Below are 17147 nucleotides of genomic sequence, written 5' to 3' on the forward strand. Positions count from 1 at the left end.
TGGAAATAGTGGTAAGGAAAGTCACTTTAAATCCATCTGTGATCCTCCAGCTCGGGGGTCTGAGCGATGCTCTCGCTGCTCGGCTGCCTGCAGACGCACAAAACAAAGAGAGCAGCTGGGCCCCGAGTGCAACGCCCACCACCGCAAGTACTGATAGTACAGTAATATCGCCACCGGTACCCCATCCCGGCTCTACCAAACCCCACACCAGAGGTGCTACACGGATAACCCCACCAGAAGGACTAATCAATTGAGCTTCCTGGGCTCGTCGTCACAGGTGTGGTCCAACATCCCACTCTTGCAGGAGGTTTCATCTCTCCTCCATTGCTGTGAGGATGGCAGTTGTAAATTCATCCTTAGAGGACATGACAGAGTCGATGCAGAGAAACAGAGTTATATTAGGAACAGGAGGAGGCCATTCAGCTTCTCGAGACTGTTCCGCCATTCAATTAGATCCTGGCTTATCTGTACCTCATCATTTTGATATTACACCCACCTTTCCTGTGGTGGGACAATCCAGAACAAGGGAGTATGATTGTAAAAATTAGAGTCAGGCCGTTCAGAAGTGAAATCACAAAGGGTAGTGGAAATCTGGAACTCTCTCTCCCAAAAAGGCTGTGATGCTGGGGGGTCAACTGAAATCAGCCATGATCTGATAGAATGGCGGAGCAGACCTGAGGGGCTGAATGGCCTCCTCACGACCCGATGGTACATCCATACTCACCTTTGAATGCCTTTCAGACTTCCTGCTTTCTTAATAAGCAGCCGCTCACTGCAGCAGTCCACCAGTCTCTTGAGGGTGTAAAGACATTCGCGGAAGGTGGAGAAGAAGGGGTAGTGGCTGAGTATACACAGCGAGGTCAGGGTACTGTTCCGCGATCGGGTCCCGCTCTTCAGGTGGCGCTTCAGCCGGGGCGAGCGGCCGACGTCGGATGCGGAATCTGCGCTGTGCGCGGCCAGGGACGAGCCGCTGTCGGAGTTGTCGTGGTCATCGTCTGGCGTCTCTGCACCCCTCCCCTGCGGAGGCTGCGGCCCTCGGTCTGGCCGGTCCCGGCCGCGCTTCTGGAAGGAGCGGTAGAAGTTGACGCAGACCCCGTAGCGGACCACGCCACTGTCCTTGTCGGTCAGGGCGAAGACAAAGGAGGTGTCGTCACGCAGGCTGGTGCGTTTCTGGCGTACGCTGAGGCACCCTTCGGGCTGGCAGAAGAAGACCACGTCTGGCGGGAGAGGGAAGTCACGGTGATCCTCCAGTGGGTAGCGCCGCAGCAGCTCGGGGGTCTGAGCGATGCTCTCGCTGCTCGGCTGCCTGCAGACACACAAAACAATGAGAGCAGCTGGGCCCCCGAGTGCAACGCCCATCACCGCAGCACTGATAGTACAGTAATATCCACACCGGTACCCCATCCCGGCTCTACCAAACACCACACCAGAGACATGACAAGGGGAACCCCACCAGAAGGACTGGACAGGTACTTCCAACCTACCCATATCCCCCGCTGGTGACTACACCGGTATCCCCAGCGGCAACATTCAAGCCATATCCCACACCCGGGGACACCGGGATAATCTCCCCACATACCCGGGGACATCGGGATAATCTCCCCACATACCCGGGGACACCGGGATAATCTCCCCACATACCCGGGGACATCGGGATAATCTCCCCACATACCCGGGGACACCGGGATAATCTCCACCCCCCGCACCCGGGATAATCTCCCCCCATACCCAGGGACATCGGGATAATCTCCCCCCATACCCAGGGACACCGGGATAATCTCCCCCCAAACCCAGGGACACCGGGATAATCTCCCCCCATACCCGGGGACACCGGGATAATCTCCCCCCCCCGCACCCGGGATAATCTCCCCCCATACCCGGGGACACCGGGATAATCTCCCCCCATACCCGGGGACACCGGGATAATCTCCCCCCCCCGCACCCGGGATAATCTCCCCCCATACCCGGGGACACCGGGATAATCTCCCCCCATACCCGGGGACACCGGGATAATCTCCCCCCATACCCGGGGACACCGGGATAATCTCCCCCCATACCCGGGGACACCGGGATAATCTCCCCCCACACCCGGGGACACCGGGATAATCTCCCCCCACACCCGGGGACACCGGGATAATCTCCCCCCACACCCGGGGACACCGGGATAATCTCCCCCCATACCCGGGGACACCGGGATAATCTCCCCACCCTCACACCCGGGATAATCTCCCCCCATACCCGGGGACACCGGGATAATCTCCCCACCCTCACACCCGGGATAATCTCCCCCCATACCCGGGGACACCGGGATAATCTCCCCACCCTCACACCCGGGATAATCTCCCCCCACACCCGGGGACACCGGGATAATCTCCCCCCACACCCGGGGACACCGGGATAATCTCCCCCCACACCCGGGGACACCGGGATAATCTCCCCCCACACCCGGGGACACCGGGATAATCTCCCACCATACCCGGGGACACCGGGATAATCTCCCACCATACCCGGGGACACCGGGATAATCTCCCCCCACACCCGGGGACACCGGGATAATCTCCCCCCATACCCGGGGACACCGGGATAATCTCCCCCCACACCCGGGGACACCGGGATAATCTCCCCCCACACCCGGGGACACCGGGATAATCTCCCCCCATACCCGGGGACACCGGGATAATCTCCCCCCACACCCGGGGACACCGGGATAATCTCCCCCCACACCCGGGGACACCGGGATAATCACCCCCCACACCCGGGGACACCGGGATAATCTCCCCCCATACCCGGGGACACCGGGATAATCTCCCCCCATACCCGGGGACACCGGGATAATCTCCCCCCATACCCGGGGACACCGGGATAATCTCCCCCCATACCCGGGGACACCGGGATAATCTCCCCCCACACCCGGGGACACCGGGATAATCTCCCCCCACACCCGGGGACACCGGGATAATCTCCCCCCACACCCGGGGACACCGGGATAATCTCCCCCCACACCCAGGGACACCGGGATAATCTCCCCCCACACCCAGGGACACCGGGATAATCTCCCCCCCCTCACACCCGGGATAATCTCCCCCCCACCTCACACCCGGGATAATCTCAACCCCTCACACCCGGGATAATCTCCCCCCCCCACACCGGGATAATCTCCCCCCCCCACACCGGGATAATCTCCCCCCCCTCACACCGGGATAATCTCCCCCCCACACCGGGATAATCTCCCCCCCACACCGGGACAATCTCCCCCCCACACCGGGACAATCTCCCCCTCACACCGGGACAATCTCCCCCTCACACCGGGACAATCTCCCCCCCACACCGGGACAATCTCCCCCCCACACCGGGACAATCTCCCCCCCACACCGGGACAATCTCCCCCCCACACCGGGACAATCTCCCCCTCACACCGGGACAATCTCCCCCTCACACCGGGACAATCTCCCCCCCACACCGGGACAATCTCCCCCCCACACCGGGACAATCTCCCCCCATACCCGGGGACACCGGGATAATCTCCCCTCACACCCGGGATAATCTCCCCCCCCCACACCGGGATAATCTCCCCCTCACACCGGGATAATCTCCCCCTCACACCGGGACAATCTCCCCCTCACACCGGGATAATCTCCCCCTCACACCGGGACAATCTCCCCCCCACACCGGGACAATCTCCCCCCCACACCGGGACAATCTCCCCCCCACACCGGGACAATCTCCCCCCCACACCGGGACAATCTCCCCCTCACACCGGGACAATCTCCCCCCCACACCGGGACAATCTCCCCCCCACACCGGGACAATCTCCCCCCCACACCGGGACAATCTCCCCCTCACACCGGGACAATCTCCCCCCCACACCGGGACAATCTCCCCCTCACACCGGGACAATCTCCCCCCCACACCGGGACAATCTCCCCCCCACACCGGGACAATCTCCCCCCCACACCGGGACAATCTCCCCCCCACACCGGGACAATCTCCCCCTCACACCGGGACAATCTCCCCCCCACACCGGGATAATCTCCCCCTCACACCGGGATAATCTCCCCCTCACACCGGGATAATCTCCCCCCCACACCGGGATAATCTCCCCCCCACACCGGGACAATCTCCCCCTCACACCGGGACAATCTCCCCCTCACACCGGGATAATCTCCCCCTCACACCGGGACAATCTCCCCCTCACACCGGGACAATCTCCCCCCCACACCGGGATAATCTCCCCCTCACACCGGGACAATCTCCCCCCCACACCGGGATAATCTCCCCCCCACACCGGGATAATCTCACCCTCACACCGGGACAATCTCCCCCCCACACCGGGATAATCTCCCCCCCACACCGGGATAATCTCCCCCCCCTCACACCGGGACAATCTCCCCCCCACACCGGGATAATCTCCCCCTCACACCGGGACAATCTCCCCCTCACACCGGGACAATCTCCCCCTCACACCGGGATAATCTCCCCCCCACACCGGGACAATCTCCCCCCCACACCGGGATAATCTCCCCCTCACACCGGGATAATCTCCCCCCCACACCGGGATAATCTCCCCCCCACACCGGGACAATCTCCCCCTCACACCGGGACAATCTCCCCCTCACACCGGGACAATCTCCCCCTCACACCGGGACAATCTCCCCCTCACACCGGGATAATCTCCCCCCCACACCGGCACAATCTCCCCCTCACACCGGGACAATCTCCCCCTCACACCGGGACAATCTCCCCCTCACACCGGGACAATCTCCCCCTCACACCGGGACAATCTCCCCCTCACACCGGGACAATCTCCCCCTCACACCGGGACAATCTCCCCCTCACACCGGGACAATCTCCCCCTCACACCGGGACAATCTCCCCCTCACACCGGGACAATCTCCCCCTCACACCGGGATAATCTCCCCCCCACACCGGGACAATCTCCCCCTCACACCGGGATAATCTCCCCCTCACACCGGGATAATCTCCCCCTCACACCGGGATAATCTCCCCCTCACACCGGGATAATCTCCCCCTCACACCGGGATAATCTCCCCCTCACACCGGGATAATCTCCCCCTCACACCGGGATAATCTCCCCCTCACACCGGGACAATCTCCCCCTCACACCGGGACAATCTCCCCCTCACACCGGGACAATCTCCCCCCCACACCGGGACAATCTCCCCCCCACACCGGGATAATCTCCCCCTCACACCGGGATAATCTCCCCCTCACACCGGGATAATCACCCCCTCACACCGGGATAATCTCCCCCTCACACCGGGATAATCTCCCCCCCACACCGGGACAATCTCCCCCTCACACCGGGACAATCTCCCCCTCACACCGGGACAATCTCCCCCCCACACCGGGACAATCTCCCCCCCACACCGGGACAATCTCCCCCTCACACCGGGATAATCTCCCCCCCACACCGGGATAATCTCCCCCTCACACCGGGACAATCTCCCCCTCACACCGGGACAATCTCCCCCTCACACCGGGACAATCTCCCCCTCACACCGGGACAATCTCCCCCCCCACACCGGGACAATCTCCCCCCCCACACCGGGATAATCTCCCCCTCACACCGGGACAATCTCCCCCTCACACCGGGACAATCTCCCCCTCACACCGGGACAATCTCCCCCTCACACCGGGACAATCTCCCCCTCACACCGGGACAATCTCCCCCTCACACCGGGACAATCTCCCCCTCACACCGGGACAATCTCCCCCTCACACCGGGACAATCTCCCCCTCACACCGGGACAATCTCCCCCTTCACACCGGGACAATCTCCCCCCCACACCGGGATAATCACCCCCTCACACCGGGATAATCTCCCCCTCACACCGGGATAATCTCCCCCCCACACCGGGACAATCTCCCCCTCACACCGGGACAATCTCCCCCTCACACCGGGACAATCTCCCGCCCACACCGGGACAATCTCCCCCTCACACCGGGATAATCTCCCCCTCACACCGGGACAATCTCCCCCTCACACCGGGATAATCTCCCCCCCCACACCGGGATAATCTCCCCCTCATTACCTTGCACCAATGATGACCAGGTAGTCCAGTAAACGTGGACACACTCTATTGTGGGCCATCCTCTCCTGCCCTCCTAGGTCATTGCACCTTCCCGGGAACACACAGCTCACTGGGGGGGGGGAGGAGACCACCGAGCCCCTCGAACTCTAGCAGCAGCTGCTCTCAGGGACGGAGAAAGGCTGCCCCCCAGCACCAGGTAGAGCTCACATAGAAGGAGGAGCTTGGAATCTGAAAAACAGGGACAAGAAGGATCATTTATTAGACAGAACTGAACAGACTCTCCCCACAGCACCCAGAAAGGACAGGAGCTCCCAATACACTGCACACAGGCCCGTCATCCCCCACACACAGACCCTCCTCAACCTCGCGCAACTCACAAACACAGGTCCCTTCCGTCACCGCCAGGCTCCCCCGTCCCTTCCGTCACCGCCAGGCTCCCCCGTCCCTTCCGTCACCGCCAGGCTCCCCCGTCCCTTCCGTCACCGCCAGGCTCCCCGTCCCTTCCGTCACCGTAAGGCTCCCCGTCCTTTCCGTCACCGTAAGGCTCCCCGTCCCTTCCGTCACCGCCAGGCTCCCCCGTCCCTTCCGTCACCGCCAGGCTCCCCCGTCCCTTCCGTCACCGTAAGGCTCCCCGTCCCTTCCGTCACCGCCAGGCTCCCCCGTCCCTTCCGTCACCGCAAGGCTCCCCGTCCCTTCCGTCACCGCCAGGCTCCCCCGTCCCTTCCGTCACCGCCAGGCTCCCCCGTCCCTTCCGTCACCGCCAGGCTCCCCGTCCCTTCCGTCACCGCCAGGCTCCCCCGTCCCTTCCGACACCGTAAGGCTCCCCGTCCCTTCCGTCACCGCCAGGCTCCCCGTCCCTTCCGTCACCGCCAGGCTCCCCGTCCCTTCCAACACCGTAAGGCTCCCCGTCCCTTCCAACACCGTAAGGCTCCCCGTCCCTTCCGTCACCGTAAGGCTCCCCGTCCCTTCCGTCACCGCCAGGCTCCCCGTCCCTTCCGTCACCGCCAGGCTCCCCGTCCCTTCCGACACCGCAAGGCTCCCCGTCCCTTCCGACACCGTAAGGCTCCCCGTCCCTTCAGACACCGTAAGGCTCCCCGTCCCTTCCGACACCGTAAGGCTCCCCGTCCCTTCCGACACCGTAAGGCTCCCCGTCCCTTCCGACACCGTAAGGCTCCCCGTCCCTTCCGACACCGTAAGGCTCCCCGTCCCTTCAGACACCGTAAGGCTCCCCGTCCCTTCCGACACCGTAAGGCTCCCCGTCCCTTCCGACACCGTAAGGCTCCCCGTCCCTTCCGACACCGTAAGGCTCCCCGTCCCTTCCGACACCGTAAGGCTCCCCGTCCCTTCCGACACCGTAAGGCTCCCCGTCCCTTCCGACACCGTAAGGCTCCCCGTCCCTTCCGACACCGTAAGGCTCCCCGTCCCTTCCGACACCGTAAGGCTCCCCGTCCCTTCCGACACCGTAAGGCTCCCCGTCCCTTCCGACACCGTAAGGCTCCCCGTCCCTTCCGACACCGTAAGGCTCCCCGTCCCTTCCGACACCGTAAGGCTCCCCGTCCCTTCCGACACCGTAAGGCTCCCCGTCCCTTCCGACACCGTAAGGCTCCCCGTCCCTTCCGACACCGTAAGGCTCCCCGTCCCTTCCGACACCGTAAGGCTCCCCGTCCCTTCCGACACCGTAAGGCTCCCCGTCCCTTCCGACACCGTAAGGCTCCCCGTCCCTTCCGACACCGTAAGGCTCCCCGTCCCTTCCGACACCGTAAGGCTCCCCGTCCCTTCCGACACCGTAAGGCTCCCCGTCCCTTCCGACACCGTAAGGCTCCCCGTCCCTTCCGACACCGTAAGGCTCCCCGTCCCTTCCGACACCGTAAGGCTCCCCGTCCCTTCCGACACCGTAAGGCTCCCCGTCCCTTCCGACACCGTAAGGCTCCCCGTCCCTTCCGACACCGTAAGGCTCCCCGTCCCTTCCCACACCGTAAGGCTCCCCGTCCCTTCCGACACCGTAAGGCTCCCCGTCCCTTCCGACACCGTAAGGCTCCCCGTCCCTTCCGACACCGTAAGGCTCCCCGTCCCTTCCGACACCGTAAGGCTCCCCGTCCCTTCCGACACCGTAAGGCTCCCCGTCCCTTCCCACACCGTAAGGCTCCCCGTCCCTTCCCACACCGTAAGGCTCCCCGTCCCTTCCCACACCGTAAGGCTCCCCGTCCCTTCCCACACCGTAAGGCTCCCCGTCCCTTCCCACACCGTAAGGCTCCCCGTCCCTTCCCACACCGTAAGGCTCCCCGTCCCTTCCCACACCGTAAGGCTCCCCGTCCCTTCCAACACCGTAAGGCTCCCCGTCCCTTCCAACACCGTAAGGCTCCCCGTCCCTTCCGTCACCGCCAGGCTCCCCCGTCCCTTCCAACACCGTAAGGCTCCCCGTCCCTTCCGTCACCGCCAGGCTCCCCCGTCCCTTCCGTCACCGCCAGGCTCCCCCGTCCCTTCCGTCACCGTAAGGCTCCCCGTCCCTTCCGTCACCGCCAGGCTCCCCGTCCCTTCCGTCACCGCCAGGCTCCCCCGTCCCTTCCGTCACCGTAAGGCTCCCCGTCCCTTCCGACACCGTAAGGCTCCCCGTCCCTTCCGACACCGTAAGGCTCCCCGTCCCTTCCGTCACCGCCAGGCTCCCCGTCCCTTCCGACACCGTAAGGCTCCCCGTCCCTTCCGTCACCGCCAGGCTCCCCCGTCCCTTCCAACACCGTAAGGCTCCCCGTCCCTTCCAACACCGTAAGGCTCCCCGTCCCTTCCAACACCGTAAGGCTCCCCGTCCCTTCCGTCACCGCCAGGCTCCCCCGTCCCTTCCAACACCGTAAGGCTCCCCGTCCCTTCCGTCACCGCTAGGCTCCCCCGTCCCTTCCGTCACCGCCAGGCTCCCCCGTCCCTTCCGTCACCGCCAGGCTCCCCCGTCCATTCCGTCACCGCCAGGCTCCCCGTCCCTTCCGTCACCGCCAGGCTCCCCCGTCCCTTCCGTCACCGCCAGGCTCCCCGTCCCTTCCGTCACCGCCAGGCTCCCCGTCCCTTCCGTCACCGCCAGGCTCCCCCGTCCCTTCCGTCACCGCCAGGCTCCCCCGTCCCTTCCGTCACCGCCAGGCTCCCCCGTCCCTTCCGTCACCGCCAGGCTCCCCCGTTCATTCCAACACCGTAAGGCTCCCCGTCCCTTCCGTCACCGCCAGGCTCCCCCGTCCCTTCCGTCACCGCCAGGCTCCCCCGTCCCTTCCGTCACCGCCAGGCTCCCCCGTCCCTTCCGTCACCGCCAGGCTCCCCCGTCCCTTCCGTCACCGCCAGGCTCCCCCGTCCCTTCCGTCACCGCCAGGCTCCCCCGTCCCTTCCGTCACCGCCAGGCTCCCCCGTCCCTTCCGTCACCGCCAGGCTCCCCCGTCCCTTCCGTCACCGCCAGGCTCCCCCGTCCCTTCCGTCACCGCCAGGCTCCCCCGTCCCTTCCGTCACCGCCAGGCTCCCCCGTCCCTTCCGTCACCGCCAGGCTCCCCCGTCCCTTCCGTCACCGCCAGGCTCCCCCGTCCCTTCCGTCACCGCCAGGCTCCCCCGTCCCTTCCGTCACCGCCAGGCTCCCCCGTCCCTTCCGTCACCGCCAGGCTCCCCGTCCCTTCCGTCACCGCCAGGCTCCCCGTCCCTTCCAACACAGTAAGGCTCCCCGTCCCTTCCAACACCGTAAGGCTCCCCGTCCCTTCCAATACCGTAAGGCTCCCCGTCCCTTCCAACACCGTAAGGCTCCCCGTCCCTTCCAATACTGTAAGGCTCCCCGTCCCTTCCAACACTGTAAGGCTCCCCGTCCCTTCCAACACTGTAAGGCTCCCCGTCCCTTCCAATACCGTAAGGCTCCCCGTCCCTTCCAATACTGTAAGGCTCCCCGTCCCTTCCAACACTGTAAGGCTCCCCGTCCCTTCCAATACTGTAAGGCTCCCCGTCCCTTCCAATACTGTAAGGCTCCCCGTCCCTTCCAATACTGTAAGGCTCCCCGTCCCTTCCAATACTGTAAGGCTCCCCGTCCCTTCCAACACTGTAAGGCTCCCCGTCCCTTCCAATACTGTAAGGCTCCCCGTCCCTTCCAACACTGTAAGGCTCCCCGTCCCTTCCAACACTGTAAGGCTCCCCGTCCCTTCCAACACTGTAAGGCTCCCCGTCCCTTCCAACACTGTAAGGCTCCCCGTCCCTTCCAACACCGTAAGGCTCCCCGTCCCTTGCAACACTGTAAGGCTCCCCGTCCCTTCCAACACTGTAAGGCTCCCCGTCCCTTCCAACACCGTAAGGCTCCCCGTCCCTTCCAACACTGTAAGGCTCCCCGTCCCTTCCAATACTGTAAGGCTCCCCGTCCCTTCCAACACTAAGGTTCTGCCAACACTGGTAAAAGCAGGTTACTTGCTACAAGCCCCAATGTGGCATACATGCCAGCTCGTGCACACCCCCCAAAAACCAGCTCACCCGCAAAGCGAAGGTCACAGAGTGGGCATGGGAACTATTGGTGGGGGGGGGAGCATAGTGTGTATAGGGAGGTCACAGAGTGAGTATGGGGAGGGGGGGGCAGTGTGTATCGGGGGGTCAGAGTGGGTATGGGGCAGTGTGTATCGGGGGGTCAGAGTGGGTATGGGGCAGTGTGTATAGGGGGGTCAGAGTGGGTATGGGGCAGTGTGTATCGGGGGGTCAGAGTGGGTATGGGGCAGTGTGTATCGGGGGGTCAGAGTGGGTATGGGGCAGTGTGTATCGGGGGGTCAGAGTGGGTATGGGGCAGTGTGTATCGGGGGGTCAGAGTGGGTATGGGGCAGTGTGTATCGGGGGGTCAGAGTGGGTATGGGGCAGTGTGTATCGGGGGGTCAGAGTGGGTATGGGGCAGTGTGTATAGGGGGGTCAGAGTGGGTATGGGGCAGTGTGTATCGGGGGGTCAGAGTGGGTATGGGGCAGTGTGTATCGGGGGGTCAGAGTGGGTATGGGGCAGTGTGTATCGGGGGGTCAGAGTGGGTATGGGGCAGTGTGTATCGGGGGGTCAGAGTGGGTATGGGGCAGTGTGTATAGGGGGGTCAGAGTGGGTATGGGGCAGTGTGTATCGGGGGGTCAGAGTGGGTATGGGGCAGTGTGTATCGGGGGGTCAGAGTGGGTATGGGGCAGTGTGTATAGGGAGGTCAGAGTAGGTATGGGGCAGTGTGTATAGGGAGGTCAGAGTGGGTATGGGGCAGTGTGTATAGGGGGGTCAGAGTGGGTATGGGGCAGTGTGTATCGGGGGGTCAGAGTGGGTATGGGGCAGTGTGTATCGGGGGGTCAGAGTGGGTATGGGGCAGTGTGTATAGGGGGGTCAGAGTAGGTATGGGGCAGTGTGTATAGGGGGGTCAGAGTGGGTATGGGGCAGTGTGTATCGGGGGGTCAGAGTGGGTATGGGGCAGTGTGTATAGGGGGGTCAGAGTGGGTATGGGGCAGTGTGAATAGGGGGGTCAGAGTAGGTATGGGGCAGTGTGTATCGGGGGGTCAGAGTGGGTATGGGGCAGTGTGTATCGGGGGGTCAGAGTGGGTATGGGGCAGTGTGTATAGGGGGGTCAGAGTGGGTATGGGGCAGTGTGTATAGGGGGGTCAGAGTGGGTATGGGGCAGTGTGTATAGGGGGGTCAGAGTGGGAATGGGGCAGTGTGTATAGGGGGGTCAGAGTGGGTATGGGGCAGTGTGTATAGGGGGGTCAGAGTGGGTATGGGGCAGTGTGTATAGGGGGGTCAGAGTGGGTATGGGGCAGTGTGTATAGGGGGGTCAGAGTGGGTATGGGGCAGTGTGTATAGGGAGGTCAGAGTGGGTATGGGGCAGTGTGTATAGGGGGGTCAGAGTGGGTATGGGGCAGTGTGTATCGGGAGATCTCTGACTGCACCAATCCAAGTGGTTTATACTGTTGCGGGGAGCACGAGCCATTTCTGCGAGGGAGCAAATCTGATCTCTCAGATGGGTAACACGGAATGAACATTACCGATGTACAGACCTCTTCCATGCCCATCTGACAGATTTACACCGTACCGATGTACAGACCTATTACATGCCCATCGGACAGATTTGCAGCGTGCCGATGTACAGACCTCTTCCATGCCCATCTGACAGATTTGCAGCGTACCGATGTACAGACCTATTACATGCCCATCTGACAGATTTGCAGCGTACCGATGTACAGACCTATTACAGGCCCATCTGACAGATTTACACCGTACCGATGTACAGACCTATTACATGCCCATCTGACAGATTTGCAGCGTACCGATGTACAGACCTATTACATGCCCATCTGACAGATTTGCACCGTACCGATGTACAGACCTATTACATGCCCATCTGACAGATTTGCAGCGTACCGATGTACAGACCTATTACAGGCCCATCTGACAGATTTACACCGTACCGATGTACAGACCTATTACATGCCCATCTGACAGATTTGCAGCGTACCGATGTACAGACCTATTACAGGCCCATCTGACAGATTTACACCGTACCGATGTACAGACCTATTACATGCCCATCTGACAGATTTGCAGCGTGCCGATGTACAGACCTATTACATGCCCGTCTGACAGATTTGCAGCGTACCGATGTACAGACCTATTACAGGCCCATCTGACAGATTTACACCATACCGATGTACAGACCTATTACATGCCCATCTGACAGATTTGCAGCGTACCGATGTACAGACCTATTACATGCCCATCTGACAGATTTACACCGTACCGATGTACAGACCTATTACAGGCCCACCTGACAGATTTACACCGTACCGATGTACAGACCTATTACATGCCCATCTGACAGATTTACACCGTACCGATGTACAGACCTATTACAGGCCCATCTGACAGATTTACACCGTACCGATGTACAGATCTATTACAGGCCCATCGGACAGATTTGCAGCGTGCCGATGTACAGACCTATTACATGCCCATCTGACAGATTTGCAGCGTGCCGATGTACAGACCTATTACAGGCCCACCTGCCAGACTAGGTCACAAGTAACGCAGGCCCCAATATGTCAGGAGGTACAGGGTATTGTTATGCCTGTCCCAACACCAAGCTCAGACAGACTGCTACACTTGGAAATTCACTGCACAAACACACTGCATGCAGCACTGCCCTGAATTCAGAGAGGCCCCGAGCCAGCTCACACTTCTGAAGACAAACGGCACTCAGTACACAAGCATTCACCTCCCTGCGCTCCCACATTTCAATTCCAATTCCATTCATAGAAATGTCCAGAAATAGATCATTTCCTAGCCCAGGAGCAAATTGTGTTGAATGCATTTATACCTCTGAAAGACATGCGAGCAGTGAGGAGTTAGCCTGCTGTACTGGCCATTCTTGACAATTCACACAATACACACCCCGGCCTCCCACGTCTTATACACACGGCACAAGGTGTGCAGTCCATTACAATGCCCATTACAGAGGACATTACACACTACAGGACATCAGGTCGGCCTCGTCCCCTAGGATCCCAGATCACACGAACCCACCGGAGGGGCCAGGTCTTGCCCTAATATTGTGAGCACGTGAGCGAGAGTGTGCGAGAGTGCAAGTGTGTGCGCGCACAGTCTCATTCCCAGCACTGGATACAACACTTGGTTCAGCAAAAAAAGTAAAATGGCTGGTGGAGAGAGGGTCAGTCCCCAGTACACGGACCGGTGGAGAGAGGGTCATTCCCCAGTACACGGACTGGTGGAGGGAGGGTCATCCCCCAGTACACGGACTGGTGGAGAGAGGGTCAGTCCCCAGTACACGGACTGGGGGAGAGAGGGTCATCCCTCAGTACACGGACAGGTGGAGGGAGGGTCATCCCCCAGTACACGGACTGGTGGAGGGAGGGTCATCCCCCAGTACACGGACTGGTGGAGGGAGGGTCATCCCCCAGTACACGGACTGGTGGAGGGAGGGTCATCCCCCAGTACACGGACTGGTGGAGGGAGGGTCAGTCCCCAGTACACGGACTGGTGGAGGGAGGGTCATTCCTCAGTACACGGACTGGTGGAGGGAGGGTCATTCCTCAGTACACGGACTGGGGGAGAGAGGGTCATTCCCCAGTACACGGACTGGGGGAGAGAGGGTCATTCCTCAGTACACGGACTGGGGGAGGGAGGGTCATCCCCCAGTACACGGACTGGTGGAGAGAGGGTCATTCCCCAGTACACGGACTGGTGGAGAGAGGGTCATTCCCCAGTACACGGACTGGTGGAGGGAGGGTCATCCCCCAGTACACGGACTGGTGGAGGGAGGGTCATTCATCAGTACACGGACTGGGGGAGAGAGGGTCATTCCCCAGTACACGGACTGGGGGAGAGAGGGTCATTCCTCAGTACACGGACTGGGGGAGGGAGGGTCATCCCCCAGTACACGGACTGGTGGAGGGAGGGTCAGTCCCCAGTACACGGACTGGTGGAGAGAGGGTCAGTCCCCAGTACACGGACTGGTGGAGGGAGGGTCATCCCCCAGTACACGGACTGGTGGAGGGAGGGTCAGTCCCCAGTACACGGACTGGTGGAGAGAGGGTCATTCCTCAGTACACGGACTGGTGGAGGGAGGGTCAGTCCCCAGTACACGGACTGGTGGAGGGAGGGTCAGTCCCCAGTACACGGACTGGTGGAGGGAGGGTCAGTCCCCAGTACACGGACTGGTGGAGGGAGGGTCAGTCCCCAGTACACGGACTGGGGGAGAGAGGGTCATCCCCCAGTACACGGACTGGTGGAGGGAGGGTCATTCCCCAGTACACGGACTGGGGGAGAGAGGGTCATTCCTCAGTACACGGACTGGTGGAGGGAGGGTCATCCCCCAGTACACGGACTGGTGGAGGGAGGGTCAGTCCCCAGTACACGGACTGGTGGAGAGAGGGTCAGTCCCCAGTACACGGACTGGGGGAGAGAGGGTCATCCCTCAGTACACGGACAGGTGGAGGGAGGGTCATCCCCCAGTACACGGACTGGTGGAGGGAGGGTCAGTCCCCAGTACACGGACTGGTGGAGAGAGGGTCAGTCCCCAGTACACGGACTGGTGGAGGGAGGGTCAGTCCCCAGTACACGGACTGGTGGAGGGAGGGTCATCCCCCAGTACACGGACTGGTGGAGGGAGGGTCATCCCCCAGTACACGGACTGGGGGAGAGAGGGTCATCCCTCAGTACACGGACTGGTGGAGGGAGGGTCAGTCCCCAGTACACGGACTGGTGGAGAGAGGGTCAGTCCCCAGTACACGGACTGGGGGAGAGAGGGTCATCCCTCAGTACACGGACTGGTGGAGGGAGGGTCATCCCCCAGTACACGGACTGGTGGAGGGAGGGTCAGTCCCCAGTACACGGACTGGTGGAGAGAGGGTCAGTCCCCAGTACACGGACTGGTGGAGGGAGGGTCAGTCCCCAGTACACGGACTGGTGGAGGGAGGGTCAGTCCCCAGTACACGGACTGGTGGAGGGAGGGTCAGTCCCCAGTACACGGACTGGTGGAGGGAGGGTCAGTCCCCAGTACACGGACTGGTGGAGGGAGGGTCAGTCCCCAGTACACGGACTGGTGGAGGGAGGGTCAGTCCCCAGTACACGGACTGGTGGAGGGAGGGTCAGTCCCCAGTACACGGACTGGTGGAGAGAGGGTCAGTCCCCAGTACACGGACTGGTGGAGAGAGGGACAGTCCCCAGTACACGGACTGGTGGAGAGAGGGTCAGTCCCCAGTACACGGACTGGTGGAGAGAGGGACTTCACTCCCAGCAGAGAGGGTTATTCCCCAGTACACTGACTGGGGGAGAGGGGGACTTCACTCCCAGCAGAGAGGGTTATTCCCCAGTAGCACTCCCTCAATTACTGGAGGTGGGATGTGCACAGAGCTTTCTGCAGGAAGCAGGCTACCTTTAGTTCATTGCAAATGTTGGATTTCCAAATGGGCATCTGACAGATTAGATCAGCAGGTCACACAACACGAACACCATCGTCTCATCACTGAAGCAGGGCTCAGCGAAGGAGTAGCCATTTTGAAAAGCTAACCTTCCACAAGCACAACAGCTGTAGGTCAAGGCAGATGTATGGTGTGGGGTTTCCATGTGAGAAGCACACCTGAGGCACGGACTTGGGCCAAAAACAAGCGCAGTGAAAAGTGACGAGCTGGCTCTTTCATGCGGGCGCAAGGTTTGAAGTTGCATCCATGAGATCTCCCATCATTGCTACCTTCCTCTTCCACCTCTCAGCGACACTGAGGCTAACTGCTGTGACACAGCTGCTCCCTTGCCTGAAATCAGCTAACCCAGCACAGACCACAGATCAAGTCTGGGATCTTGCTAGTCTTGGTCAACAGGGAAGCTCTGAACCGTACTCATCCAAAACTCTGCTGCCCGTATCCTAACTCACACCATGTCCCGTTCACCCATCACCCCCTGTGCTCGCTGTCCTACATTGGCTCCTGGTCCGGCAACGCCTCGATTTTAAAATTCTCATCCTTGTTTTCAAATCCCTCAATGGGCTCGCCCCTCCCCATCTCTGTAACCTCCTCCAGCCCTACGACCCTCCGAGATCTCTGTAACCTCCTCCAGCCCTACAACCCTCCGGGATCTCTGTAACCTCCTCCAGCCCTACAACCCCCCGAGATCTCTGTAACCTCCTCCATCCCTACAACCCTCCGAGATCTCTGTAACCTCCTCCAGCCCTACAACCCTCCGAGATCTCTGTAACCTCCTCCAGCCCTACGACCCTCCGAGATCTCTGTAACCTCCTCCAGCCCTACAACCCCCCGAGATCTCTGTAACCTCCTCCATCCCTACAACCCCCCCGAGATCTCTGTAACCTCCTCCAGCCCTACAACCCTCCGAGATCTCTGTAACCTCCTCCAGCCCTACAACCCTCCGAGATCTCTGTAACCTCCTCCAATTCTGGCCTCTTGCACATCTCCGATTTTAATCGCCCCACCATTGGCGGCCGTGCCTTCAGCTGCCTAGGCTCTAAGCTCTGGAATTCCCTCCCTAAACCTCTCTGGCACTCTACCCTCCTTTAAGATGCTCCTTAAAACCTACCTCTTTGACCAAGCTTTTGGTCACCTGTCCTGACATCTTAT

The 17147-nt window shown here is 61.1% G+C and overlaps 2 protein-coding genes across 2 annotated transcripts in view; both read right to left on the reverse strand.

The window, feature by feature from the left end:
• Positions 1 to 694: 694 nt before the first annotated feature.
• Positions 695 to 17147, reverse strand: part of LOC137318685 (MAP kinase-activating death domain protein-like) — a 51373-nt gene continuing 34920 nt past the window's right edge. The window contains exons 2-3 of the mRNA XM_067981374.1: positions 6054 to 6281; positions 695 to 1306 (exon numbers count right to left, since the gene is read on the reverse strand). Coding sequence (XP_067837475.1) covers positions 721 to 1306; positions 6054 to 6112 — 645 coding nt within the window. The 5' untranslated portion in view covers positions 6113 to 6281 and the 3' untranslated portion in view covers positions 695 to 720. The remainder of the gene's footprint in view (positions 1307 to 6053; positions 6282 to 17147) is intronic.
• LOC137318684 (collagen alpha-1(III) chain-like) lies at positions 6780 to 10469 on the reverse strand (the record flags this gene model as incomplete). Its single annotated transcript, XM_067981372.1, has 3 exons — positions 6780 to 7261; positions 7353 to 8450; positions 9677 to 10469. Coding segments are annotated over 3 exons (2373 nt in total), but the record flags the coding sequence as incomplete, so codon positions are not given.

The sequence above is a fragment of the Heptranchias perlo genome, unplaced genomic scaffold, assembly GCF_035084215.1.
Source record: "Heptranchias perlo isolate sHepPer1 unplaced genomic scaffold, sHepPer1.hap1 HAP1_SCAFFOLD_707, whole genome shotgun sequence".
NCBI classification, from domain to species: domain Eukaryota; kingdom Metazoa; phylum Chordata; class Chondrichthyes; order Hexanchiformes; family Hexanchidae; genus Heptranchias; species Heptranchias perlo.